This window comes from Urocitellus parryii, chromosome 5, assembly GCF_045843805.1.
Source record: "Urocitellus parryii isolate mUroPar1 chromosome 5, mUroPar1.hap1, whole genome shotgun sequence".
NCBI lineage: Eukaryota > Metazoa > Chordata > Mammalia > Rodentia > Sciuridae > Urocitellus > Urocitellus parryii.
Genome location: NC_135535.1, coordinates 174437863 through 174450695, shown reverse-complemented (window position 1 = coordinate 174450695; position 12833 = coordinate 174437863). Strand labels below are relative to the sequence as shown.

At 31.3% G+C, this 12833-nt stretch overlaps 1 protein-coding gene across 1 annotated transcript in view; it reads right to left on the bottom strand.

The window, feature by feature from the left end:
- Window positions 1-12833, bottom strand: part of Kif20b (kinesin family member 20B) — a 61819-nt gene that overhangs the window by 37220 nt on the left and 11766 nt on the right. The window contains exons 9-18 of the mRNA XM_026415228.2: window positions 12481-12592; window positions 11027-11098; window positions 10797-10943; window positions 9976-10138; window positions 9155-9442; window positions 6010-6149; window positions 4218-4356; window positions 3019-3247; window positions 1788-1819; window positions 551-701 (exon numbers count right to left, since the gene is read on the bottom strand). Of these exons, the coding sequence (XP_026271013.2) occupies window positions 551-701; window positions 1788-1819; window positions 3019-3247; window positions 4218-4356; window positions 6010-6149; window positions 9155-9442; window positions 9976-10138; window positions 10797-10943; window positions 11027-11098; window positions 12481-12592 (1473 nt within the window). The remainder of the gene's footprint in view (window positions 1-550; window positions 702-1787; window positions 1820-3018; window positions 3248-4217; window positions 4357-6009; window positions 6150-9154; window positions 9443-9975; window positions 10139-10796; window positions 10944-11026; window positions 11099-12480; window positions 12593-12833) is intronic.

Sequence of the window (12833 nt, the reverse complement as noted above, 5' to 3'; positions counted from 1 at the left end):
ATGAATAAGCACTTCATACTTACCCATAAAACAACTGAGAATTATCTTCCAAAATTCAATAACAATTATGCAGTAGAGCCTCACTTTCTTAAAAACAACTGTTCACTATTTTTCATCAGACTGTCTCCTAGCACATTAGTAAAGTACATTTGTTTGGCAATGTTTAGCTCAAAGTTTTACTGTCAAGTATCATTTTCTCCAAATAAATAAAGAATGCAAAGAAAAAAAAAACAACATGAAGAGATTTGTGGAGAAATAGGTATTATCCTTATGAAAGTAATTTTTAATATTATAAAAAGAGTAGAAAAAGTAATTACAGGTATGCAAAACACAGTGATAAAAGCACAGTATCAAAAAACATTTACTTAGCTTTACATATACACCTATCCTCCAGACAGTTTAGAACATGTTAATGTAAGAATTCACAATATTTAGATTTTCTTGAAGTTTTTCTCTAGACGAGTAAATTTTCTATTTGTACCTTTTCTATTTACTGATTTACGAATTAGCTTTCTTAAAAGCCTCCTGCTGACATTTAAAGTAGCAATACCTTTCTTTGCTGGTGGTTCATCTTGTTGAAGTTGATTTTCATTTAATCTTTTTCTTTGTACATAGGTTTTATCCATGCTGTCCTTAGGCATTTCAACTGCTTCATTACAAGTCGATTTACTGTTTACTAAAAAAGATGTACCAGCCTCATCCTAAAGCAAAATTAATTAAAATTATTTCACACATAGAAAGCTATAATATTAAAACTACATAATTTACCTCTCAAGAGTGTGCCATAAAAATTTTATTTTCAATTTTATTGAAACACTTTTTAAATTATTTCTTGTTTCATCCTAAAATAACTAATGGCTCTGGCAATTGAGTAACATTTGGGGAAAACTGGAGAACGCTAAGAACACTCATCCCTAAAGTTATTCAAAATGTACTGTAAAAAGAAAAATATGAAAGCACCGAAAAAGTTGTTTCTTGTACTTTCACTCTAGAAACTCAACAATTATTTTATTTTATAACCAAAGCCTCTTAAGTATTATTATCCTAACTTGAAGAACTCACAGAAAGAATAGTTTTAACTTAAGCTCTTAGCCCGTATATACTGATAAGATACAGTCTACACAGTTTTAAAACTGCACTTCTAGATCACTTACATTTTTATGTATTTTATGCAAAGAATATACTTCCCTAAAACGGCTGACAGAAAAAGAGTACAATATCAACTCATCCAGAAAAAGGAAGAGTATCTATAAAAGTCAAATCCACCCTAAACTACCTAGGGTGAATATGTGATCTGTAATCACTAAGGTGCAGAGGACCCTCTAGGAGTAACCCTCATTCATATTCTGTATACTGGTCAGGCTTTATCCTATATTTTAATATGTTTAGTAATTTTAGAGAAAATAAACATAATTTAAATATATCAATACCATATGCATAATGAAAGAATGGTATCTGTATGTGCAATATAGAATTATTTCAAGATTATCTTTTAAGGGAAGAAATCAAGACACAGAACTATAATCCTATTTGTGTAAATTTTTTAAAAGGAACAAATTTATGTGAATTCTACATGTGTATAAATCTTCTAGAACATTTGAAATAACTTTGTACTGACCATCACTAAAGAGAAGCAGAAAGGTGAAGGCACCTATACTTTTCATTTTTTTGTCACCTACATATACTAGTTTTTAAAAATTATTTTAAAAATAAACATACGGTGTTCTAATTCATGGTCTTTAATTTAATTTATTAACTTCTTATCAGGACAAAGATTAAAATATTACCTTATTAGACGTCTCAAGTTCTTGAACCAATTCTGAAAAAAGTAAAGAATATTGAAACATCTAAGCATTAAAAAAATCTAGATTAATAAACAACTGTGAAACATGAGCTGTTGTAGTGTACTATATTCAGGAAAAGATTTTTGAGAGCATTAAAAGGGAACAATACTCATCTACTAATTCAACCACAAGGGGATAATATAACAAAAAAGCAACTTTCAAAACTTTGTGTAGCCAGGTGCAGTGGTGCACACCAGTAATCCCAGCAACTTGGGACACTGAGACAAGAGGACTGAAAATTCAAGGCTAGCCTCTGCAACTCAGCAAGAACTGTGTCAAAATAAAAAAGAACTGAGGATGTAGCTCAGTGGTAGAAAACCCCTGAGTTCAATTTCCAGTATCACAAAAAGAAAAAACAAAAAACCTGGGGCTGTAGCTCAGCAGCAAAGCACTTGCCTAGCATGTGTGAGGCACTGGGTTCCATCCTCAGCACCACATAAAAATAAATAAAGGCATTCTGTCCATCTACAACTCCAAAAAAAAAAAAAAAAAAAAAAAAAAAAAAAAAAAAAACCCACACACACAAACCTGAGTGAAAAATTGAGTAACATATGCTAAAGAGTAAAAAAATAGCAAAACATAAGAGAAAAGGAGCAAGTTTCTTTCTGGTCCATGTCAAAATGCAGATGTACCACTGATCTGCAATCTCCTATCCATCTTGTTTCACACAGAAAAAGGTGGAGTATTTGATCTCTAGTAAAATTCAGATGGCAGCATCATACATATATAGTAAATACATATAATCCTTCAAAGACGAAATAAAGCATCAATCTAACAGATTATTTTTAAACTTCTCCACAGCAATTACTCTTTCCAAAGTAGCAAGCCCATACTAGAATCTTCTACACTACACATTTACAATTTCCTAAGGGATTTCTTAATGCATTTATAAGCTAGTACTTGGTTTTGTTTGGCAGGATTTTTGTTTGTTTTAGGTTGTTTTTTTTTTTTATTTATTTATTTTGAGAATTCTTTTCTAATAATATCAGTCTAAAAATAAATGAAGGCAAAACACATTTTAGAACCATGGCAATACAAATGATAAAAATATTAAAATATGCTACCTTCATCAAATAATTTTTTTGGTTATTATGGTAAATAAGCTGCAGAAATAGCATACTAACTAACTTACTTATTTATAATGTCTAAATGGGGGTAAAATACATCCACTTACCATTTTCTCTTTTTATTAGCTCTTCTTTGGTTTTGATTAATTCTTCCTTGGTTTCAGCTAATTCAGCATTAACTTGATTAAACTTTAGCTGCAAACAAGCAATAGCTTCCTGGGGATCAGCAAGAGATGCAATGTATAAGTGAGCGATTTGAGCCTGTTTCTTAATATCAGAGACATCATCTCGAAGAGAATCAATAATATCTTCAAGTCCTACATAATTATGTGCTTCCTAAAAACAGCAAAAACCACATGTCTAACATTAACACTGGGTTTCACCTTTACATGTATTACTATTTGACTTAGTCTTTTTTTCTTAATTATTTTTTTATTTATATGACTGCAGAAGGCATTACAATTCTGTTTACACATATAGCATACAATTTTTCATATCTGGTTGTTGACTTAGTTTTAAAAACAGCAACCAATTATAAAAACTTTCAGTTCCATAATTCATTTTTATGACACATATTTCCTCATAAAAATGTCATTAACTGCATTAACACATAAAACAATTATGATTACCTAACTCAGGTAATTTCAATTACAAAATCAGTCTTTTTCAAAATGTTTTAGAATAACCCAGGAAACAAATCCTTCATTTTCACAACTCACAACCCACCCCCATCCCACCATGTCTAACATAGTGGTTTGATAATATAGTGGTTTGAAAATAAGAGCCTGGACATCATTGTTCCAGGCCCTTGAATTAAGTGGAGGTTAGTAGGGAAATGTTTGATCAATTTCAGCTTCAGAGGAAGCAGAAGAAAAGGATAAATTATCCTTAAAAGTAGAGAATGGTGGTTACCTAAGAAAGTCAACCTTTTTACATATATATATATTTTTTTTTACATATATACTTTTTAATCAGAGCAATGATCCCTAGTTGCTTCTCTTACACCTTCCTGAGGAGCATTCCATAATCAAACGAGAAACATTCTTATCTGCTGATAATCAATACAATGACTCAAGTAATAAAATGGAACATAGATTTAACAGATATAAATTCTTCCTAGTCCAAAAGCTAATAAAAAGTACTATACTTACATTCCTAATAAAACATGCCTAACTATAATAAAGCTATATTACAGCAAATACTGTTTTAGTTCTAAACTATATTAACAGTTCTCATCACTGATGTGGTTTGCTAAATCTTGGCACTAAAACCTCAATAGATTTTTAAAAAACTCCAAGTAACATACTTTAGTTTCAACTTCCGTAACACAAACTCCATTCGTTGGTTCATCCTGGGTATCACATTTACCCATCAAATCCTTGAAGATAGCCAAACGACATTCAGCATTTTCTTCTAATAGCTCTCTTTCGTGAAGGAGTGTTTCCCTTCATAACACAAATTAATCCCATTAAAAAACAAAAAGGCAATACTTTGTATGCTTTAAATTTCTAAGGTCAAGTATATTACACATTAAAAGCAAATTTAAATAATCATGTGGGAATTAGTAACACCAGTTTTGAAACTTGTATAAAGAAAACTAGGTATTTTTACATCTTTAAATTGTTTTTACATCTATTCCTATGAGAAAAACTGGCCTATGACTTTATGCTTTCCCATTTTTAAAAAGCAAGATTTTGTGGCTGGCCACGGTGGCACAATCCTATAATACCAGTGACTTGGGAGGCTGATGTAGGAGGATCAAAAGTTCTAGTCCAGCCAAAGCAATTTAGCAAGACCCTCAGGAACTTAGTAAGACCCTATATCTCAAAATTTAAAAAAAAAAAAAAAAAAAAAAGTAAAGAAAAATAGGGCTGGGGATGTAGCTTAATGGTAACACCCCACACACACATCCTTCACCTCCTTGGGTTCAATCTCATGTACAAAAATAAAATAAAATCAATATTCTATGTTGATACAATGAATACATCTTCTATATACTGGAAAAGTTTCCATAAAAATCAGTAATCATTCTTCCTGGAACAATTAGTATATTCACTAGCAAAGCCATCTGGGTTAATAATTTCTCTGTGAGAAGGTTTGAACTTATAGGTTTATATTCTTTATAGGTCTAGAACTGTTCAGATGCTCTATTATCTTTCAATGGGTTATATTTTCTGAGGAATTTATGCAGTTTGTCTAAATTTTCAAACTGACAAAGTTGTACTTGTTCTCTTAATATCTATAACATCTCTAATGATGCTTATTTTAAATTCCTCACATTGATCATTTTTACACCTTTTTTATCTCTTGATCAATCTTGCCAAGAATTACCAATTTAATTAGCCTTTTAAAATACCAACTTTTTTTTAACTTTGTAACAGAGTCTTCCTCACATTCTGGGCTTCACATGATCTTTTAATCTAACTTCCATGAGATTTATTAGTTCCTTGATTTAAGCCCTTTTCATTGTCTAATACATATGTTTAAGTTTCACAGCATAGCTAGATGAGTTTAAATATCCACTGAAAGTTCCTCTGTTTGCTGCTAATCTAAATCTAATCTAGTTATCTTTTCATCATGAAATCCTATCTTTAAACATTAAAATCAAAACAAATTTCTTCATTATCTCTGTACTTTGAAGTTCACTGATACTTAGATACTTACTTAGGTGCAGCTAAGAGTGTGTATTCTGCAGTGATTTGTCCTATGTTATGTATAAGTCAAATAAAGTTTACTAACCAGGTGCAATGGCACATGCCTGTAATCCCAGCAGCAAAGCAAGCCTTAGCAACTTAGTGAGGCCCTAAGCAACTTAGTGAGGCCCTAAGCAACTTAGTGAGAACCTACCTGTCTCAAAATAAAAAATAAAAAGGGCTAGGAAATCTGGCTCAGTGGCATTGGGTTCAATCCCCAATACTAAAAAAATAATTAATTAATTAATTAAAAAATAAATAAAGTTTACTAATCATGGTGTTCAGGGGGAAAAAAAAAACCTCAGAAAACACCCATTATAAAACAAGAAAATACGTTTAAAAAAACTAAACAAGTAAATAAAATTTTCACTTTTATGCTAAGTCATTAAAAAAAAAATAACTTACTTAAAGTCAGCTTCCCGTTGAGCCCAATATTGAGTAAACTCCTGGGTAACTTCTTCTCGAATTTTAAATTCCATTGTTAGCTTTTCTTTTTTTTCACTTATTAGTCTTTTTTTCAAGTCTTCTATTAAATCCAAAAGTTTCTAAAACATTTAAATATTAAAATTCTTAGAAAAGAATAAGCATATCAAGAGAAAAACTTTCAAAATGTTCAAAGATAAAACTATTTTTATTTAGTCAATTATAAATATACATCCTTCTAATAGTGCTAATATTCTCACTGAAAACTGTACACTTGCAGGAATTCGTTAGTCTGAAAAATCAAGTGGACCTCTCTGCAATTCAGAAACAGATATATGGAAAAAAAAAAAGAAACTTATGATACTCAAACGTCTGTGTAGTCGCACTAAGAGAAAAAGTCAAGATAAAATCTGAATATTTATTATCCTTCGGGAACTACATTGGAGAGTTCCATATTTGATTTCATTTAGTCCATATGACCTTCTGTGAGCTTGGTAGATCATCAGCATTTCACAGGAGGCAAAGGACTAGATCTATAATAAATGGGTTTGTTATATTGTGTACACGTACAAATATGTAATAATTAATTGCACCATTACATATATTTATAATGCACCAATTAAAAATTTAAATCAAGGAAAAATTTTTAAATAAAAAGTGTTCTGTCAAAGTCTAAAGCCCAAGTGCTAGACAGAACAAAGAAATTGCTAAAAATACTCACTTTCCAAACACAAAAAATGTTACAAATAATTATCTTCCTAGGTTTTTAACTATCCAGATGTAAGTAACAACTCTGTAGCCTTTGAAAATACATATAATCATGTAATAGGGACAGTGAACAAATAAAGTAGTCATCACTTAACATAGCAAGTATGGATTAATAAAATAAGTTAGAGGGGATAGGGTTGTGGCTCAGTGGTAGAATCCTTGCCTAGCGTGCATGAGGCACTGGTTCAATCCTCAGCACCATATAAAAATAAAATTTTGTATCTACCTAAAACTAAAAAATAAATATTAGAAAAATAAAATAAGTTACAGAATTCAAAAAAACACCTGATACTCTTTTAAGGTTTATGATTAAATTTTCTCAGTAACAAATTAATCAAGTAATTCTCTTTAAGCTTATAGATCTTTGATTGTCTCAACCATATATTTGAAATACTTCTACAGACATACTGACTTTGAAATTCTACTCCTAATCACTTTCAATGACAAATAATCACAAATAATGATATAGCCCAGTGTTTTAGCTATGACAACACTTCTCCCACTGTTGGTGTTTCCAATAATTTAGTTTTGTTTAAAAAAGTGAACGCAATTCAAGAGCCAAACTTGAAGGATTAATTCAATTATGCTACTGTCATACAGAAATACTATAAGTAGTAATAATGGCCTATATTAGTAGGTTATACTTTCCAATTTTTATTTTTGGTACTGGGGATTGAACCCACGGGTGCTTTTTTTTTTTCAATACTGAGCAATATCTCAGCTCCCTCCCCACCTTTTTTTTTGAGACAGGGTCTTGGTAAGTTGCCCACGCTGGCCACAAACTTGGGATCCTCCTGTCTCAACCTCCCGAGTTACTGGGATTACAGGTGTGACCACCACCTCTAGCCACTTTTTTGTTTTTGAGAATTGAACTCAGAACCTCAAGCATGTTAGATAAATACTCTAACACTGAGATATATCCCCAGCCCAGCCATTACTTTTTTCCTTTTTTTACTTGCAGATGGACACACAATATCTTTATTTTATTTATTTTTATGTGGTGCTAAGGATTGAACCCAGTGCCTCACACATGTTAGGCAAGTACTCTACCACTGAGCTATAACCCCAGCCCCACGTTTTTTTGTTTTTTGTTTGTTTTTTTTTTGGTGGTGTTGGGGATTGAACCCAGGGCCTTATGCATGCAAGGCAAGCACTCTACCAACTGAGCTATATCCCCAGCCTCCCCACAACTTATTTTTAAATGAAAAAGTCAGGTTACAAAACAGTAATGTATACCATTATTCATATGAGTAGCAGATTAGAGATCTTGATGCATAATTTTCTTTAATCACATTCTGTCATAAATGTAATACTACTTTAAAATGTTTAAATAACCACACATTTCCTCACTATTTAAAACAATAAATAACATCTCTGAAAAATATGTTAAGAATTAGAAAAAATTACACAAATGTAGATATTCTTAGAGAAATTGTTTTGATAATTTCCAACAATTGTCAATTAGAAATGACTAAAGGAACGTAATACTCAAAAGTTATGTTCTAACTTAAGTTATAGTAAAAACAAAGTAGCTATAAAGGAAACATTCATATCAATGGAAAAATGTCAAGATGTATGGTATGATAGATTATTTTACCACCTCAATGTTAAATTTCTTGGGTATGAAAATGGTCTTGTCATCATGAGGAAAATGTCTACATTCTCCAGAAATACACAATGAAATGCTCAGTTGTAAGGTATCTTTATGGATGTATCTTATTTTCAAAGTATAAGTAAACAAAAAATGTGTATCTATATACTTAAAACAAATGACAAATCCAGGTAAAAGGTAATAAGTATTTATTACATCAATGTTTCTATGGGTTTGAAGTTTTTCAAAAAGTAAAATTGAGATACAAAAATTTTAGTGTATTCCTGAAAGAAAAATATTCAAGAGTGGCACACACCTGTAAACCCAAATACAAGTACGGCTGAGGCAGAAGGATCATTTGAATCCAAGAGTTCACAGCCAGCCTGGACAACATAGAGAGACCCCATCTCAAAAAAAAAAAAAAAAAAAGCCCAGCATGGTGGCTTACACCTGTAATCCCAGCTACTGTAATCCCGGCTACTCAGGAAGCTGAGGAAGGAGCATCACAATTTCAAGGTCATGAAGCCAGTTTCGGGAGACACCCAACACTCCCCTGAGCCTATCTCAAAATTAAAAATTAAAAACTGGAGTGAGGATACAGCTCAGTGGTAAAGCATTCCTGGGTTCAATACCCAGCACCAAATTTAAAAAAAAAAAAAAAAAAAAGAACCTAAATAAATAAAGGGAAGGGGAAGAGAGACTTCAGAATTGTTAAATACTAACTTCAGAAAAACAAGCCAAGCATAGAAATGAGTTCTTAATACATACTCTTTTTTCCTCATGGCTAATGAGAGCCTTGTCTTCCTCTAATGTTTTACCTAAATCTTCATCAATAAGTTCAGTTTCAACATTTTGTTTTTCTTCAGTTTTTTCTAGATCCTCAAGTAAATCTTCATCTTCAACCAGATCTTCTAGACTATTGTCCCAGGAAATGGTGGTTCTTTTCACATTTGATATTTTATTATCTAAATTTTTATCTAATGATACATCTTGAGAAGATTTGATGGGTCCAAAAGATTTCTCTTGAGAAGAATTCAAAACATCTGGAACACAAACCTGTTAAAATATCAATGTGAGTTTTAAAAGAAAAAAAGCAAGAACTATCCACTAAAAATTAATTTCATAAATTAAGTCAAATGACAACTTAAATGTTATAGCTCTGCAAATATAAAAAGAAATCAGCATCCATAAATGATGATTCTGTTTAGAAAAATCTACTTACACATGAAAACTACAGGTAAATCTACCTTTCTAAGATCTGAGCAGTATTTCTAGCAAAAGCCTTTCTGACTATCTAGTACTAAGTGAACCAGATGAATAGCAGAATAGACAATTAACTCCAAGAATACTCATTAATTTTAACTTATGCTTATAATTAATACTTATTACTAAAGGTGATTTTAGTTCTTATAGGACAACTTTAAATCTTTTCTCATGTCTTCATACTGGTTCACATATTTACATTTTTACTTTCAAGTATTTCCTAGGCTTAGAGTAATAAATGCAAAACATTTATTTCAAAGAAAATTGCTCATATTCCAATAGTAAGAGATGGCTTCATAAATTTTGCAAAATCTGAATATATTTACCTTTTGTGCAAGAGCTGAGAACTTCAATACATTGAGTGTTTCATCATAGGCAAAACAACACTGGCTGATATTAACAATCATACATATTTTCCCTTTACCATTAAAAAAACTTTGAAAATAGTGGGTCAGTTTACTTTCCCGGAACGGCACATGTTGTTGAAACCTATGGAAATTTTTTCAAAAAATTATAAATTAAAATAAATCTCTTGAAGTCGGGTTTCTGATAAATTTTACAAAGAAATAACTAAGCTACCTACCATGGATATAAACTTTAGGTCAGTTCCATCAGTAATACTGTAATAGTTCTTCTGTGTTTTCTTTAAATACTACTAATAATAAGAGTACTAACAATAATCAACTAGTCCAAAAGTAAATAAAATCACATTTAACTGAGTTATGTCCTCCAATATAGTCCTGCAATGGATGTCATAAAACACTTTTCTAGAAATGGTGAAGGTTCATTTACCATGGACTCATCTGAAAATGCTAATTAAAGCAAAAATCTATCATATCTTGTAGAACACAAACAATGCATTAGTAAGATCAAAGTGGCAAAGTGATGCCAAGCCAGCGTCATGAAAAACTTACTATCTAAAAAGTATCTGCTAGTAAATATTTACTATCAAAAATACTGAGTTTACTTGATGAGTCCCTGGCATCAACTAATATTTTTTTTATTTCTATCGTTTTTTAAATCCAATATCTCTAAGTACTTTAATCATAAAGCATACATAAGAAGCAATTTTAAAAATAGTACTTTCTTAAAACACCAAAGTTGAGTTTAAATATAATACCTAACATACTATTTCAATACCACTTACTTGGACTTTTCACTGTTCTTCAAAACATTAATACACTTTCCCAGAGTCAATAAAGAAGTATTTATGTTCCCAGTCTCTCTTAACCTTTCACCTTCATTCTGTGTCTTTATGCTTCGTTCGGAACCAGCAAGATCACACAAAGACAATCTGAATTGATTTAAAAAAAAAGATTACTTTAAAATTCTTCAAAACAATTAAAAATAATTACAATTTAAAGAATGTCAACTTACTCACTAACTCGAATAACACGAGACATTTCAGGGTCTTCGATCTGTAATATTCTAATAGTAAATATGCTGTGACTAAAAGAAATATACAAAGATCAAATATTATTTTTCCACTTTTAATAATCAAATAATATATTTCCAATATTACCTTTCCATTTCTGCAGTCTAAATAAAAGAGATAAGAATTGCAAATGGACCTCTATTCATATTCTTGTATTAATGATAGTCCAACCAGGGCATTTTCCAAATAGTTATCATTTATGTCCACCCAGTGTTCCATACTTATAGATCCACTAAAATCATCTTATCTTTTGCCTAGCTTTAAATCCCTCAAATCTCTTCCTTTGACATTCCAACTTCCACTAAGGAAGTAATTTATAATACTCAATTTTCTTGTGCAAAGATCACATTAGTTCAAATATTATATATATTTTCAGTTAATATTCTTCAAACACATAGCTAAAGCCAAACATATTTGAATTTATATAGATTTATCTGAATCATATATCAAACCCCCCAGAACTGAGTATGAGACTATGGCTCTTAAGACAAAGTCTTTACCCTTAAGAGAAAAATCTGTTTTAAATAACTCATTTCTGAAACGTCTTTACTTTGTCTCCTACCCCCCATCACTTTCATCAAAAACAACTTTAATTCCTTGAAACATAGCCTAATGTAGTGTATATATAGTATTCATGGGGTAAGTGAGAAAAACAGAGAAAAGACCACCATTCTAGGCTACTCCAAAAATGAGCTAGGGTACTGACATAAAGAAAGAGTACAAAGATTTGGGAGGCTGAGGCAAGAAAACTGCAAGTCAAGGACAGCCTCAATAAATTAGGGAGACCCTTAGCAAGATGCTGTCTCAAAATTTAAAGAGAACTGAGAATGTCATTTCAATGATAAAGAAACCCTGTTGGGGGGAAGGAGGAGGGAAGGCTGGGGTTTGGCTCAGTGATAGAGCACTTGCCTAGCACATGTGAGGCCCTGGGTTTGATCCTCAGCACCACATAAAAATAATAAAATAAATGTGTTGTGTCCAACTATAACTAAAAAATAAATATTAAAAAAAGAAAGAGGGCTGGGGTTGTGGCTCAGTGGTAGAGTGCTTGCCTAGCATGTGTGAGATACTGGGTTCGATTCTCAGCACCACATAAAAATAAATAAATAAAGTCTCAACAACAACTAATAAAATATTTTAAAAAAAAAAGAAACCCTGTTTGGAGTAAAAATGTTTTAGACTTCCTTCAAATTAGTGAATCTAATGTTAAGACAATATATAGTACTGATAATATTTTGTGTTTAGTGTTCTTCTCTCTACTGAAGTCTTTTATGCCTATGAATTAGTTTAACATATCAGAGAACTTAATGCCCAATTTAATCTAAAATAAGCTGTATTTAAATTAGCACAGAATACTATGAGTCCTCAGGATTACTCCATAGGATTTATTCCTTACCTTCTACTGGAAGCATTGTTCAGTTTTGTGAAGGCAACACTCTGCTGCTTTATCCCCAGTTTTAAAAGTCTATATGCTTCTTTGGAATCAGACACTTGAATCCACTGAAGATCTTTAAGAAATAAAGAGAACACATAGCAATTTATGAAAACACAGGACCTGTCCTATAGTATGATCTCTTTGAAGGTATTTTTCCAGTGACATATAATGAAATCTTTCTTCTAACAATATATTCTACTTTGAGTCAACTCAGTTATTCCATATTCCTCAAGATAAATGTTTCAGAAGAGAGGATTATAATATTACATCATTTAAATTATACAAACATACAAAGTAAATGATCTTCAATAGAG